A 16,826-nucleotide genomic window follows, 5' to 3' on the forward strand; every position below is an offset into this window, starting at 1 on the left:
CAGTTCTGGTCGCCCCATTACAGGAAGGATGTGGGGGCTTTGGAGAGGGTGCAGAAGAGGTTCACCAGGGTGCTGCCTGGATTTGAGAGTATTAGCTACAAAGAGAGGTCGGATATACTTGGATTTGCTTTCTCTGGTGTGTTGGAGGCTGAGGGGAGACCTGAAGTTCATTAATCTATGTGAGGCATAGAGAGGGTAGAGAGTCTTTTTCTCAAGTCGAAAATATCAAATACTACAGAACGTAGCTTTAAGGTGAGAGGGGGAATGTTTAAAGAGGATGTGCCAGGCAAGTTTGTTCTTACACAGGGAGTGGGAGCCAGGGGTGGGGGTGGAAGCAGATACGACAGTGGTGTTTAAGAAGCTTTTAGACAGGCACATGAACACACAGGGAACGGAGGGATACAGACCATGTGCAGGCAGAAGGGATTAGTTTCATTTGGCATCATGGTTGGCACAGATGATGGGCCAAAGGGCCTGTGCTACGTTCTAAGGCAAGAGGCTCACCTGTTCAGAGTTTGGTGGCCTTGGTGCTATTCTCCAGAGCAGCCGACTTCCCGGGATAACCTGTACACTCTCCGAGGTATCTGGCAGTGGCATCTCGTCGGGTTCTGATTTTTCCGAAGCTACTGACTAGGAGAGTCACACAGATGTGCAATATGAACCACAAGAACATTTCTCCAATAACACACATAGCGCAGAAAAGTTTCATGTTTCTGTGGAGATTCATTTCTTACTCATTCAATGGATGCAGTCGGCATTGACAAGGCCAGCAGTTAATGCCCAGTCCTATTAACCTGAACAAGGAGAAGGCAATGGCACGGGGAGGGGAGGGGGAGCCCTGGTCTTCCTGAATCATGAGAACTGCAGAAACCTCAGTGTCAGAGCTACAGAAGGATCTCAAGCCTGAAGCTCACCAAAACACAGGATCGGTGCAGAGGTGAAGAGGGCCAACCCAAGTTTGGCGAGGTGTCAGGTTCCAAGGACAGGTAGGGAACTGGAAGAGGCGGCTGAGGGAACTCAACGGCATCGAGGAGTCTGAACGCTCAGAGCAAAACGGCAGGGTGTCAGGGATGTGCAAGAGCCATGGGCAATCTGGGAGAGTTGCAGAGATGGATTGAGGCATGAAACCGCAGGACGTGTTCCAGCCAAGGGATAGAGACGATAGACAGAGAGAGAGAGAGAGAGAGACAGACAGACAGACAGACAGACAGACAGAGAGAGAGACAGAGAGAGAGACAGAGAGAGAGACAGAGACACAGAGGGGGAGAGAGAGGGGGAGGGGGGGAGAGAGAGAGGGGGAGGGGGGAGAGAGGGGGAGGGGGGAGAGAGGGGGAGGGGGAGAGAGAGGGGGAGGGGGAGAGAGAGGGGGAGGGGGAGAGAGAGGGGGAGGGGGAGAGAGAGAGAGGGGGAGGAGGGGGGAGAGAGGGGGAGGGGGGGAGAGAGAGACAAAAGTCCCAAATATCATGGCAGAATTCTTGAATTCTCAAGGTCTGCCAGACTCCATGGGCTGGAGGCTGAGTGATGGTTGCTTTGCATCACCTTGACTTTACTCTCGAAGCAAGGCCAGTAATAGAGTAAAAGGCCCAGGAGCAGAGGGTCAAACAGCAGGAACCGGAGGAGCAGGAGCGCAGGAGCAGAGGGACAGGGACTGGAAGACCAGGAGGGGAGGAACAGCAGCCCCAGGGGAGCAGAGGGACACGGGGCAGGGACTGGAGACCCAGGGACAGGGGGCTGGGGTCCAGAGAGACTGGGGGGGGGGGCAGGAGGGACAGGGGGCTGGGGTCCAGAGAGACTGGGGGGGCAGGAGGGACAGGGGGCTGGGGTCCAGAGAGACTGGGGGGGGGCAGGAGGGATGGGGGGGCAGGAGGGACAGGGGGCTGGGGTCCAGAGAGACTGGGGGGGCAGGAGGGACAGGGGGGCAGGAGGGTAGAGGGACGGGGGGGCAGAGGGACCTATGTCACGATGTTGTGGGACAACAACCTGCCGTGTGTTCTGGGAACGGGAAGAAGTGAAAGGGCAGTCACTGCATCACCTGCAGTTTCCTGGGAAGGCCCGTGGGTGATGGATACAGGAGAGAGCACCAGGGATTTGCAGAGGGAATTGTCCCTTTGGAACGCTGGTAGAGCAGGGGAGGTGAGGCGGTGTCTGGCGGGGCAGAAGGTGAAGACGAGGGAAATGTTATCCTTGCTCTGGGCCGGAGGAGAGGAGCTGAGAGCAGAGATGCAGGAATGGAACCAGCGAGGTTGAGAGCTGGCATCTATATTGATGGCTGAAGAGAAAGGAAGAACCAGGAGCTAATTGAATGAAGGGACAGTGATTTAGGACCGAGAGGGGAAAGGTCTTCACACAGAGAATTGTAAATCTTCAGAATATTCTCCCCCAAAAGACTGCAGAAGCTCAGTCATCTTGTGTGTCGAGAGTTGAAAATGATCTGCTTTTTGGAGCAACACGCAATCTGCTGGAGGAACTCAGCGGCTCGAGCAGCATCTGTGGGGGGCAAGGAACCGTTGACATCTTGGGTCGAGACCCTGCATCAGTCCTGCACAGATGCTGCTCGACCTGCTGAGTTCCTCCAGCAGATTGTGTGTTGCTCCAGTTCCCAGCATCTGCAGTCTCTGGTGTCCCCGACGTACTTTTGGACTCCAGGGAACAAGATGACTGGAAAGTGGACTTGAAACATGGGATCAGCCATGATCTTGACCGGTGGTGTTGGCTTAAAGGGGCTAACTGCTGTTTCTACTTATCACTGGGCAGTCAAGGATGGACCCAAACTGGTCCAGTTATAGCACAAACGTGAAGCTACAGGCTAGCCAATGGTGGTCAGTCAGCCAAACATGCGGAACAAGGTCCCGAGTTAAATTAATTCCCCATTTACCGATTTGCTCGTCTTCTTCTCTTCTGAGTTTTTCTTGTCGTTTTTCTTGTAGGCATCAAAAGTACCGGGATCAACAGACCACAGGCACTCTGTCCATTTACCATATATTGCACAGAGCTTCTTCTTGCTGTAACAGAGCAGGTTACAACTTTCAGTGCAGACCACCAAGTAACAGTTCATCAATGGTGCACCATCATTCATCGATCTCTGCCATAAAGTGGCTTGGATCACTCAGGATGAAAAAACACAAGAGACCAACTGCTCCAGCCATGTGCAGAATCAAATAAGGGATTAAATGAGGGACACGTTTTTTTAAAAACACACTGTGGTTGGGATCTGGAACTCACTGCCAGAGGAAGGGGTGGAATCAGATACAACCACTTATGTTTCAGAGGCATTTAGACAGACAGTTACATAGGCAGGGCATAGCGGAATACAGGACCTCACGCGGGCAAATGGGATTAGTGCAGATGAGCAAAAAGGTCGGCATGGACGTGCTGGGCCGAAGGGCCTGTTTCTGTGCTGTATCACTCCATGACGCCAGTACCCACAGCACTGACTACAGCTCCACCTTCATTACTATAATCCCAAACAAACTCATCTCCAAACTCCGAGACCTGGGACTCCACACCTCCCTCTGCAACTGGATCCTTGACTTCCTGACCAACAGACCGCAATCAGTGAGGACAGGCAGCAACACCTCCGGCACGATTATTCTCAACACTAGTGCCCCACAGGGCTGCATCCTCAGCCCTCTACTCTACTCCCTATACACTCATGACTGTGGAGCCAGATTTTGCTCTAACTCCATCCACAAGAGCGTGGATGACACCACCGCAGTGGGCCAGATCTCAAATAATGACGAGACGGAGTACAGGAAGGAGATAGAGAGCTTAGTGGAATGGTGTCATGACAACAGCCTTTCTCTCAATGTCAACAAAACAAACGAACTAGTCATTGACTTCAGGAAGGGGGGCGGTGCACACGCTCCCGTTTACATCATCAACGGTGCTGAGGTCGAGAGGGTGGAGAGCTTCAAGTTCCCAGGTGTAAACTTCACCAATAGCTTGCCTGGTCCAACCACATAGATGATATGGCTAAGAAAGCTCACCAGCACCTCTACTTCCTCAGATGGAAATTCAGCATGTCTCCATTGACTCTCACCAATTTTTAATCAATACACCATAGAAAGCATCCTATCTGGATGCATCACAGCTTGGTATGGCAACTGCTCTGCCCTGGACCATAAGAAACTGCAGAGTTATGGACACAGCTCAGCGCATCACGGAAACCAGCCTCCCCTCCATGGATTCCCGCTGCCTCGGTAAAGAAGCTAACATAATCAAAGGCCCCTCCCACCCCAGACATTCTCTCTTCTCCCCCCTCCCATCGGGCAGAAGATACAAAAGCCTGAAAGCACGTACCACCAGGCTCAAGGACAGCTTCTATCCCACCATTATAACACTATTGAATGGTCCCCTAGGACAATAAGATGGACTCTTGACCTCATAATCTACCTCGTTATGACCTTGCACCTTATTGTCTGCCTGCACTGCACTTTCTCTGTAGCTGTGACACTTTATTCTGCATTCTGTTATTGTTTTTCCTTGTACTACCTCACTGCACTGATGTGATGAAATGATCTGTATGGATGGCAAAGTATTTTGGTACATGTGACAATAATAAACCAATTTACCAGTTAACACCTCCTACTGCTGTACCCTCTTGCCATCTCTGATCACATCTCCCCATTCTCCCAGAACCCCCAGGGAATCAAGAACTAGAGGGCATTGGTTTAAAGTGAGAGGGGGAGAGGTTTAATAGGAACCTGAGGGGCAACTATTTCACCCAGAGGGTGGTCTGTAAATGGAACGAGCTGCCAGAGGAAGTGGTTGAGAGGAATATGGGCCAAAGGTGGGCAAAGCTTAGATGGACATCTTGGTCAGCATGGACCAGTTGGGCCGAAGGGCCTGTTTCCGTGCTGTGTGACTCTAAATACATACAACTGTTTTGCTCTTAATGTTGCACTTACTGCTGTTCAGGTAACAGAAACTCGTCCTTACAGAATTCACAAATCTCTACCAAAAAAATTGAGATACGGAATAACAATTCACTCTTACAGAACTTGTGTGTGTAACGGTGAAAAAAACACAAAATGTATGCAGAGAACTGAACTAGTTTACCAAGGACAATGATTGCAGGCTGCTGGGTCACAGCGGATGGCCACTTCAGGGATTTCCTTGGGAAACTGGCATGGCAATCTCTTCTATTGCCCAACTCTACCTGCCCTTGAGCTGCCTTCTTGAACTGCTACAGTACTTGGGGTCATGTACTGCAGTTATACAGCACGGAAACAGGCCCTTCGGCCCAACTCATCCATGCCGACCAAGGTGGCTACCTGAGCCACTTACCTGCTATTGGTCCCTATCCCCTTAAACCTTTCCCACCCATGTACCTGTCCAAATGCCTTTTAAATGTCGTAATTGTACTCGTCTCAGCCACTTCCTCTGGCAGCTCGTTCCATATACTCACCACCCTCTGGGTGAAAAAGTTGCCTATCTAAGCTAGTCCCATTTGCCCGTGTTTGGCGCAGATCCCTCTAAACCTTTCCTATCCATGTATCTGTCCAAGTACCTTTCAATTGTTGTTAACGTACCTGCCTCAGCCACTTCCTCTGGCAGCTCGTTCCATATACAGACCACCCCCTGGGTGAAAAAATTGTCCCTCCTGTTCCTACTAAATCTCCCCCCGACTTCACCTTAAACCTGTGCCCTCTAGTTCTCGATTCCCCAACACTGGGAACAAGACTGTGTGCCTTCACCCTCTCTGTGCCCCTCATGATTTTATACAACTCCATAAGATCATCTCTCAGTCTCCTACGCTCTAAGGAATAAAGACCCAGCCTGTCCAACCTCTCCTTATAACTTGGCCCCTCCATTTCTGGCATCGTCCTTGCAAATTTTTTCTGCACTCTTTCCAGTTCAATAACATCTTTCCTACAGCAGGGTGATTAAAACTGAACACAATACTCCAAGTGCGGCCTCACCAGCGTCCTGTACAACTGCACAATGAGCTCCCAACTTTTACACTCATTGCCCTGATTTACGAAGGCCAGTGTGCCAAACGCCTTCTTCACCACTCTGTCTACCTGCGACACCACTTTCAGGGAACCATGTACTTGTACTCCAAGGTCCCTCTATTCTGCAATACTCCCCAGGGCTCTGTGAGAGTCCTACCCTGATTTGTCTTCCCAAAACGAAACACCTCGCACTTATCCAAATGAAATTCCATTTGCCATTTTTTGGCCCACTGTAATTCCCGGTAACCCGATAATATTTTGAACAAAATCGGCAGAAAGATTCATCCTACCTTTTGTCCTGAATGTAGCCTTCAACTTTATGCAATTCCTTGCCAAAGAGACCACACGGCTTGAAGTTCAGAATACATTTCTCCCCAGACCTGTGCACAGACAAACCTGATTAATACATCACCAGTTTCAAAATTCAGATTAATTAGAACATGGTGGTCCTTACTTGTGATTAATTATCTCAACGTTTCCATACTGTTCAATCCACAGACGGCCAACGATGATATTATGCACACAGCATGTTGGGTTTGACCAAGTGTAAGCTTCATTGTGCCTATAAGAGAAACACATCAAGCAATGGAAAATGCAGTAAATACACAGCTGGCCCATCAGCTTCTAAGAGTCCAGAAGGGGGAGGCTTTAGACTTACGGCACAGAGAGATACAGCACGGAGACAGGCCCTTTGGCCCACCATGTGCATGCTGACCATCAAACTCCCATCGTACACCAATCCTGCACTAATCCCATTTCATTCTCCCCACATTCCCACCAACTCCTCCCACAGATTCTACCCCTCACCCACACACCAGGAGGAATTTACAACGGCCAATTAACTTACAAACTTGCAGGCTTTTGGGGTGTGGGAGGAAACTCGAGCACCCGGGGGTCACACGCGGACACAAACTCCACACAGACAGCACCCGAGGTCGGGGTTGAACCCCAGAAGTGGACAACAGCTCTACCACCACGTCACTCTATCCATTTCAAATTCCTATTATCTTCAAATACTTTGACTTTACACACGTCCGGTTTTTTTTAAACAAAACAAATATCTGAGTTCATTATTGAGAGATACGGGACACCATCTTCTGTTCTGCCATTCAGATTGTCTTAACTCTGTTTCAGCTGGGATGATTCCACAAGTCTTGATACCCAACAGAATCAGTCACTTACTTGTTAAGTTCTAATGTTATAATTCCTTTGGGCTCAGCTTCCACACTCTTCCCCCAGAATTTCAGTTTAGGATATATGGATCCATGGAAAACAAAGTTCTGATGGAGTCCTTCGGCATGGAATGCGCTGATTGGAGGATGGTGACTAACTTGTTCTGATATGAGCTTGAATCCTAGATCCTGTCTGTGGGAACAGATTGTTCATTAACTTAACCTGCTGATCAACTAAAGTACAAACTGATCGAGAGGGGGGCTTAACAGGGTGGGCGCTGAGATGTTCGCACTGGTGGGAGAGTCACAAACAAGGAGACAGAGTGACAGAATAAGGGGCCGATCGTTGAAAACTAAGGTACTTAGAAATTCCTTCTCTCTGAGGGTGGTGAACCTCTGGACTTCTCCGCCCCTGAGGGTGGTGGAGGCCTGATTGTTGGACATATTTAATGTTGAGATAGGTAAATATTTGAGAGATTGAGGAATCGAGGGTGATGGGGAACTGGCACAGAAGAGGAGTTAAGACCAGTGTAGATCATTGATGATCATTCTGGATGGCAGGACAGGTTTGAGGGGCCGAGTGGCCTCCTCCTGCTCCTATTTTCTTGTGTCCTTGTGCACTGGAGTTCAGCTACGTTTTATCCTCAAATATTGACACCTACAGATTGTACAAAATGTGGGCTGACGATGATATTAATAGCTCACATATGAAAAAGAGGCAGGAGTTGGAAATACGACCCCTCGAGCCCACTCCCCCATTTAATAGGATCAACAGCTGACCTTCACCTCAGCGCACTTCCGCTAACCCGAGATCACTTGATTCCCTTAATAATATCAATGACTGAGCTGCCACAACCCTAGGTAGAGAATTCCAAAGACTTACATATCCAGGGAACTGATAGAGGTTTATAAGATCATGAGGGTCATCGATAGAGCAGACAGCCGGTATCTTTTCCCCCGGAGTCGAAATGTCTAATACTAGAGGGCATGCATTTAAGGTGAGAGGGGGGAAAGTTCAAAGGAGATGTGCAGGGCAAGTTTTTTAACACACACAGAGAGCGGTGGGTGCCTGGGATGTGCTGCCAGAGGCGATGGTGGAGGCAGATACGATAGAGGTGTTGAAGAGGCTCTTAGGTAGGCAAATTGTAACCTTTTAACAATAAAACTGCATCACAAAACCACTGGTCAATTTTAACTGGTTGAGACGATTGATTGAACAAGCAGATAAAATGTTTCTCACCTGACAAGCTCGTAGGTCTCACCAAGGAGAGGATTAAATGGCTTTCCTGTTCTTCCCCACTGGGAGGCCACTGCTGAAACGGCAAAAGCTGCCACACGCTGTTTTAGTGACAATAAGAAGTGCACAAAATTAAAAGTGTTACCATTCAGATTATAACCATCTACATAAGCTCCCACTTTACATTAACTCATCCAGCAGTTCAAATAAAGCTGATTATTTGCACAAAACCTTGTAATCAAAAACAATGTCTAGGAAGATCATAAGATTGGAGCAGAAATAGGCCATTCGGCCCATCGAGTCTGCTTCGCCTTTCAATCACAGCTGATTTATTTTTCCCTCTCAACCCCATTCTTCTGCCTTCTCCCCATAACCCTTAACACCCTAACGAACCAAGAACCTATGAACCTCTGCTTTAAATATACCCGATGACTTGGCCTCCACGGCCGTCTGTGGCAACAAATTCCACAGATTCACCACCCTCTGGCTAAAGAAATTCCTCCTCATCTCTGTTCTAAAGGGACGTCTTTTTATTCTGAGGCTGTGCCCTCTGGTCCTAGACTCTCCCACTGATGGAAACATCCTCTCCACGTCCACTCTATCCAGGCCTTTCAATATTTGGTAGGCTTCAATGAGATCCCCCTCATCCTTCTAAACTCCAGTGAGTACAGGCCCAGAGGCATCAAATGCTCCTCATATATTAACCCTTTCATCCCCTGGATCATTCTTTTAAACCTCCTCTGGACCCTCTCCAACGCCAGCACATTCTTCCTTAGATACAGGGCCCAAAACTGCTCACAATACTCCAAATGTGGTCTGACCAATGCCCTATAAAGCCTCAGCATTACATCCTTGCTTTCATATTCTAGTCCTCTCGAAATGAAGGCAGAAGCTTTGCTCTCGCTTCACTCTTCAACTCCAGTAACTGTGTCATTGAAAGGTTCTCCTTGGCCCTTTTGTCAATCTTTTCATCGCTATGAACTGCTGTCGGGCAGGAGTCTTTGGAAATAATGGGCAAAGTGATGCTCGATCTGCCCCACATCAGTGGTCATGTGTGTCAAGAGTATGAAGTTCTGGCACTGTACTTTGGTACTGGGTTATTACTGGCACTGGTTTAAATAGTGTAGCGGTCAGCGTAACACTATTACAGCGCCAGCGACCCCGGTTCAATTCCCCCCGCTGTCTGTAAGGAGTTTGTACGTTCTCCCTGTGTCTGCGTGGGTTTCCTCCGGGTGCTCCGGTTTCCTCCCAGATTCCAAAGACGTAGAGGTTAGGAAGTTGTGGGCATGCTATGTTGGCGCCGGAAGCGTGGCGACACTTGCGGGCTGCCCCCAGAACACCCTACGCAAAAGATGCATTTCACTGTGTGTTTCGATGTACATGTGACTAATAAAGATCTTATCTTATATCTTACTGTCACGTGTACTGAGACACAGTGAAAAGCTTTTGATTGTGTGCCATGCAGACAGATCATTCCATCCATTATGTGGGCCTAAATGAATACTTTTCCACAAAGGAAATAGACTTTGTAGCTGGAGAATTCAGTGAAGGGGCAAATAAAAGTTTAATGCTGGTCTCCAGAAGGGCCTGTATTGTGCTGTGCTGTACTGTTCTAAAGAGGTACTCAATGCCTAAGAAGGCTTAAAGGTGGATAAGTCCCCAGGACCAGATGGGATTTATCACAGGCTGATACGGAGGCAAGGGAGGAGATTTCTGGGGCTCTGGCTGAGATTTTTAGATCTTCGCTGAACACACGTGAGGTTCCAGATGACTGGAGGGCGGCAAACGTGGTCACCCTTTTCAAGAAAGGCAGCAAGGAAAAGTCTGGTAACTACCGACCTGTGAGCCTAACATCAGTGGTAGGGAAGATACTGGAAAATATTGAGGGAGAGGGTTAATGATCATTTGGAAAGCCAGGAACTGATCAGAGACAGCCAACATAGCTTAGTCACAGACCCTGTCTGACCGATCTGACTGAATTCTCTGAAGCAAACAACATGTATCAGTGAGGGCAGAGCAGTAGATGTGATTCACATGGACTTCAGTGAGGCCTTTGACAAGGTCCCACATGGGAGACTGGTCCTAAAGGTCAGGGCCCATGGGATCCAGGGCAAGTTGACAACCTGGATCCAAAATTTTCTTGGTAATAGGAGACAGGGTGCAGGCTATTTCTGTGATTGAAAGACTAATGGTGTCCCAACAAAGATCAGCGTTGGGACCCTTGGTGCTTATAACATACGTAAATGACTTGGATGTGGATGTGGGAGGCAAGATCAGTAAGTTCGCTGATGACATGAAGATTGGCAGACATTGGTTAGTGGGGAAAGTCTTAGACTACAGAGAGACATCAGTGTGTGGGCGAAATGGGTTGAGAGGTGTCAGATGGAGCTTAATCCAAATAAATGTGAGGTGATGCATTTTGGGAGCACTAATGAGGCGAGGACATACGCGATGAATGGTAGCATCTACGGGAGTGTTGAGGGACCCTGTAGCATGCCCATAGACCCTTGAAAGTGGCAGAACAAATAAATAACATGGTTACCGGCCTTCGTTAGTCAGGACACTGAATACAGAAGTAGAGAGGCTATGTTCCAACTTTATAAAATATTGGTCAGACCTCAGCTGGAGCACTGTGTACAGTTCTGGTCACCACACTACAGGAAAGTTGTGACAGTGCTGGAGAGGGTGCAGAGGGGATTCACCGGGGTGCTGCCTGGGATGGAGTGTTTGAGTTATGACGAGAGACTGGAGAGGCTGGGTCTGTTCTCCCTGAAGCAGAGGAGGTTAAGAGGGGACATGATTGAGGTAGATAAAATTATGAGGGGTATAGATAGGGTAGACGGCAGGAAACTTTTCTCCATATCAGAGGAAGATAAAGCTAGAGGATATAGGTTTAGGGTAAGGGGGTGGGGGGTGGAGGGGGGGAGGGAAGAGATGTACAGGGGATCTGAGGGAACCTTCTTCACCCAGAGAGTGGTGAGTACCTGGAATGCACTGCCTGAGAGAGTGGTGCAAGTACTTGAATTGCTTAGACATAGAGGGCTATAGATCAAGTGTTGGGCAATGGGTTTAATATGGAAAGGTGTCCACAGATCAGCATGGACAAGTCGGGCCGAATGGCTTGTTTCCATGCTGTACGATTCCATGGTTCAACTAACGGTTGAGGATGAAGGTCAGACTGACCGATAGATCATGTGGTAACTGTGAAACCACTCAGCAACACTTAGGAACAAAAGGAAGATTATTTCCGATATTGTAAACGTCCTTTTGGTTTTTAAATATAAATATTTACTCTCTTATTGAATGAAAAGACGTCTTCCATAGTTATTGTGTAGAACAGTAATTTTAGATCAAAGGTCTACGATCCCCACCATCAAGGACATCCTCAAGAGGCAGTGCCTCAAGAAGGCAGCATCTGTCACGAAGGACCCTCACCACCTGGGACATGCCCTCTTCTTGTTACTACCATCGGGGAGGAGGTACAGGAGCCTGAAGACCCACACTCAGTGATTCAGGAACAGCTTCTTCCCCTCCGCCATCAGATTTCTGAACAGTCCATGAACCTGAACTCGTTATTCCCCTTTTGCACTATTTTTTATTTTTGTAACTTAGAGTAATTTTATATCTTTGCACTGCACTGCTGCTGCAAAACAACACATTTCACATCCCATAAGTGGGTGACAATAAACCTGATTCTGAGGTACACAGCAGTGTGATTTCAGCAGACAACAGATGTACCTGCATTCTCTCCAGAGAAGTTCGGCAACTGATTGCTTCGTGGATGAGATACGTATGTTCCATGTATTCTGTGAGTCGCTGCAGGAAGCTGAGTGGCTCATTAAATATAACAGGCATGGCAATCTTGGACAGCTCCTACAACAAAGAACATAGAGATGACTTTGCCGTTACTTTTAAGCAAAAAATTCACCTACATAATGGAACTAATTTCACAGATGCTAATTGAACAAGCAGGTGTCATTCAAATCACTGCAGAAGCACTCCATCAGGTAGAAGATACAGGAGCCTGAGGGCACGTACCACCAGACTTAAAGACAGCTTCTACCCCACTGTGATAAGACTATTGAACGGTTCCCTTATACAATGAGATGGACTGTGACCTCATGATCTACCTTGTTGTGACCTTGCACCTTATTGCACTGCACTTTCTCTGTAGCTGTGACACTTTGTACTGTTATTGTTTTTACCCGTACTACATCAATGCACTCTGTACTAACCCAATGTAACTGCACTGTGTAATGAATTGACCTGTACGATCAGTATGCAAGACAAGTTTTTCACTGTACCTCAGTACAAGTGACAATAATAAACCAATACCAATCTACGGACATTTAGCACATCATTAATAATCCTCTCCACACAGCCATTACAATACATTCCAGGAACGACCCACGAATATTTGGTAGTAACATCTATTCACGTTAAGCGTACCATCCTGCTCTGGGAGTAGAGCTTCAGTGACAATACTCAATCTGGGAAACGGAGTCCAGCAAAGAATCAGGCCCTTCACCCACTGAGTCTGTGCTGACCACAAGCACCTACTTATACTGATCCCATTTTACTCTCCCCACATTCCCGCCAACTCCCCCCGAGATTCTAACACTCACCTGAACACCAGGGACAATTTACAACAGCCAATTAACCTACAACCCGTACGTCCTTGGGATGTGGGAGGAGACCGGAGCACCCAGGGGAAACCCACACGGTCACGGGGACAACATGCAATCTCCACACAGACAGTGCCGGAGGTCGGGATCGAGCCGGGGTCTCTGGAGCATCAACTCTACCAGCTGCAACACTCAGGACAATCAAACACCCTCTGTAAATGTAGTGATCCAACATTTTAACATCAAGTATTCTTTCAAAAATGTACAAAATTTTAAGTGCACAGTGCCTCATTAACTCAATATTGGTACTACACTGAGCTTACACCCAGGAAAAGGTCAACTGTCCTCAATGGTTGATGAGAATATGCAAAGCCCACAAAAAACTCCTCCAGTCCCTCTGAATTTGACTCTGTCCCACATTGTTCCTCCTCCAAGTACTTAATGCACCTCAGCTATACTCCACACCAACAATATTCTCACCAGTCCCTGGGTAAAGAGTTTCTGCCTAATTCACGTTAGTTTATTATTGACCGTCTTACATTTACAGTACCTGGTTCTGACCTCCCCTGCACAGAGCTGACCTGCTGAGCATTTCCAGCATGTTCTGTCCTTATTTATTTTCTATTTAAGTTGCCTGACTGATTTTCCATTTTCTTCGGTGTGACAGAGCATCTTGGGCAGACAGAACATACTGTATAGTTGAGGAGGAAGAAGGGAGAATGGGTAGATTCTGGTTCAACCACTTGAGTTGCCAATTCTCACAGAAACGTCATGGCAACAAGTCCTGGAGGGTCAACCGGACCTGTGACCTCTGCTGGAGAAGGTCACCTGAGTTCTGGAATCACCTCCTGTCTAGGCAAGTCAGTGCATGACCAGGGATGCTCCATGGCTGGTACCCAGTTTTCAGTGTAGTGGTGACTGTAGATGTTCTGGGTGGTGTGGGCTTGATGTGGGGCATCTCCTCCACATGACAAGGTGCTTGGCCTCATCTCAGTTTCATATTTGGTATTGGTATTGGTTTATTATCGTCACTTGTACCGAGGTCCAGTGAAAAGCTTGTCTACAAACCGATTGTGCAGGTCAATCCATTACACAGTGCAGTTACATTGGGTTAGTACAGGGTGCATTGATGTAGTACAGGTAAAAACAATAACAGTACAGAGTAAAGTGTCACAGCTACAGAGAAAGTGCAGTGCAATAAGGTGCAAGGTCACAACAAGGTAGATCGTGAACAAGGTAGGCACCTGTGGACCTCAATCAAGGTTAAAGGCCGTCCCTTGTCGTCAGATACTTTAATAGGCAAGGTACACAAGTTTGCAATGACCACAAATAGTGGTATAGTGGACAGGGAAGAAGGTTATTTAAGATCACAACAGGGTCTAGAAGAACTGGGAAAGTGGGCCAAGGAATGGCAGATGGAATTTAATTTGGACAAGTGCAAAGCTACATTGTTTAAGTTAAACCAGAGCAAGATTTACACAGTGAATGGCAGGGCTTTGGAGAGACCTAGGGGTACAGGTACATAATTCCCTGAAAGTAGTGACGCAGGTAGACAGGGTGCTGAAGGCGGCATTTGGCACGCTGGCCTTCATCAGTCTGAGCATTGAGTACAAGAGTTGGGACATCATGTTATAGCTGTAGAAGACATTGGTGAGACCACACTTGGAGTATGGTGTGTAGTTCTGGTCGCGAGCTAGAGGAAGAATGGGATTAAGCTGGAAAAGGTGCAGAAAAGATGTTAATGGGACCGGAGGCCTTGGGCTTGGAGAGACCGGATAGGTTCAGGCTTTTTTCCGCACTGAGCATAGGAGGCTGAGGGGTGACCTTGTAGCGGTTTATAAAATCATGAGGGGCAGAGATAAGGTGGATGGTCATGGTCTTTACCCCAGGGTAGGGGAGTCTAAAACTAGAGGGCAGAGATTTAAGGTGAGAGGGGAAAGAGTTAAAGGGGACCTGAGGGGCAACTTTTCCCACACAGAGGGTGGTGGGTGTGTGGAACGAGCTGCCAGAGGAAGTGGTAGAGGTGGGTACAACTGCAGTGTTTAAAGGACATTTGGACAGGTACATGGGTAGGAAAGGTTTAGAGGGATATGGGCCAAACGCAGGCAAATGGGACTTGCTTAGATAGGCAACTTAGTCAGCATGGATGAGTTGGGCTGAAGGGCCTGTTTCCGTGCTGTATAACTCTATCAATCAACAATCTGAGGGTCATCATTGAGTACCAAATGAACTGGACCTTGGCTATAACAGCAGGTCAGGGTCTGGGTATCTGGTGGTCAGTCACTCACCTCCCGACACTCCATAGCCTTTCCACCATCTGCAAGGCGGGAGTGTGAGGGAACACTCCCCACTTACCCGAGTGCATGCAGCAACTCTCAAGGAGTTTGACGCCATCCAGGACAGAGCAGCCCACTTAATCGGCACCCATCTGCCACCTTAAACATGACGGTATCTGATGCTGTGTGCCTGTGATGCTGCTGCAGGGTAGTTTTTCATTGCACCTGTGCCCACATGTACTCGTGCACCTGACAATAAACTCGACCTTGACTTTGAATTGAGGTGTTTAAAATGGAGGGGGCTAAAGTGACCTATTCAAAGTGATTTAAAAAAAATTCAAGTGATAGGTAGAAGGATTAGAGAGGAAATGAAGAGAAACATCACCCAGACTGTGGCTTAATTCCCACACTGACATGGCTGTCATGACCTCCTCCACTGCCGTTAAGGCTCGACAGGACTAGAGGAACAGCACCTGGTGTTCTGCCTCGGGAGTCTCCAACCTGATGGCATGAACATCGATTTCTCTAACTTCCAGTAACCACTCCCCTCTGTCCCCATTTTTCCCCTTATCCCATCGGCCCCATCACTCTTCCCCTCCCCTGCCCTCTTGATCTGCCCGTCACCCACTCATTCCTCCCTCCAGTTCCCCTCCTCCCCTCTGTTCCATGGTCCACTGTCCTCTCCTATCAGACTCCATCTTCTTCAGCCCTTTGTCACCTCCACCCATCACCTCCCAGCTCCTGACATCATTCCCACTCTCCCCCTCCCTATCACCCCCCCCCCTTCACCTGGATCCACCAATCACCCGCCAGCTCTCGCTCCTCTCACTGTTTTCTACCGGCTATCTCCCCTGTCTTTCCAGCCCAGATGAAGGGTCTCGACCTGAAACGTCAACTGTCCATTTCCCTTCACAGATGCTGCCTGACCCCGCTGAGTTCCTCCAGCGCTTGGTGTGTTGCTCCAGACTGTGGTGGGGTCTGGAGCTCACTGCCTGACAGGGTGGGATTAGGCTAGAACAGACACAATGGGCTGAATGGACTCCTCCCACACTGTAAATTTTCTATGATTCAGTTCTATAAACACAGCCAGGACAATGGTTTCACTCACCATTCCAATGCATTTACGAAGTATACTCCAAATACTGAAGTCATCTCTGGAAAACATTGGAGCCGGCAAACTTGTCCTAAAGTGGAGAAGAGAGTTATTGATAACTCGATTTAAGCACTAGCTAAAAAATAAACCAACATTTAACTCTCAGAACAGATTAACGTGCAAATGATGCAGGGAAAATTTGATCAGTGCCTCATTGAATTTCAATATAGTCCATTTCAAACAATGATTAGACATTGATCCAATCAGCGTCATTTGGTATTGGTATTGGTTTATTATTGTCACTTGTACCGAGGTACAGTGAAAAACTTGTCTTATAAACTGATCAATGGAAGAGGAGAAAAGAGAGAATGTCCCGGGTGGTGGGGTCTTTGATTATGCTGGCTGCTTCACCAAGACAGCGAGAGGTAAAGACAGAGTCCAAGGAGGGGAGGCTGGTGTCTGTAATGTG

The 16,826-nt window shown here is 48.0% G+C and overlaps 1 protein-coding gene across 9 annotated transcripts in view; it reads right to left on the bottom strand.

The window, feature by feature from the left end:
• The window catches only part of LOC127574547 (oxysterol-binding protein-related protein 1-like), a 212,593-nt gene that overhangs the window by 18,087 nt on the left and 177,680 nt on the right, over window positions 1–16,826 (bottom strand). For all 9 annotated transcript variants that reach the window (XM_052023612.1, XM_052023613.1, XM_052023614.1 and 6 more), the window contains 8 exons: window positions 16,373–16,448; window positions 12,102–12,236; window positions 8,367–8,464; window positions 7,137–7,319; window positions 6,409–6,516; window positions 6,245–6,334; window positions 2,876–3,002; window positions 505–630 (listed from right to left, as the gene is read on the bottom strand). In XM_052023612.1, coding sequence (XP_051879572.1) covers window positions 505–630; window positions 2,876–3,002; window positions 6,245–6,334; window positions 6,409–6,516; window positions 7,137–7,319; window positions 8,367–8,464; window positions 12,102–12,236; window positions 16,373–16,448 — 943 coding nt within the window. The remainder of the gene's footprint in view (window positions 1–504; window positions 631–2,875; window positions 3,003–6,244; window positions 6,335–6,408; window positions 6,517–7,136; window positions 7,320–8,366; window positions 8,465–12,101; window positions 12,237–16,372; window positions 16,449–16,826) is intronic.

This window comes from Pristis pectinata, chromosome 9 (genome assembly GCF_009764475.1).
Source record: "Pristis pectinata isolate sPriPec2 chromosome 9, sPriPec2.1.pri, whole genome shotgun sequence".
Classification (NCBI taxonomy): domain Eukaryota; kingdom Metazoa; phylum Chordata; class Chondrichthyes; order Rhinopristiformes; family Pristidae; genus Pristis; species Pristis pectinata.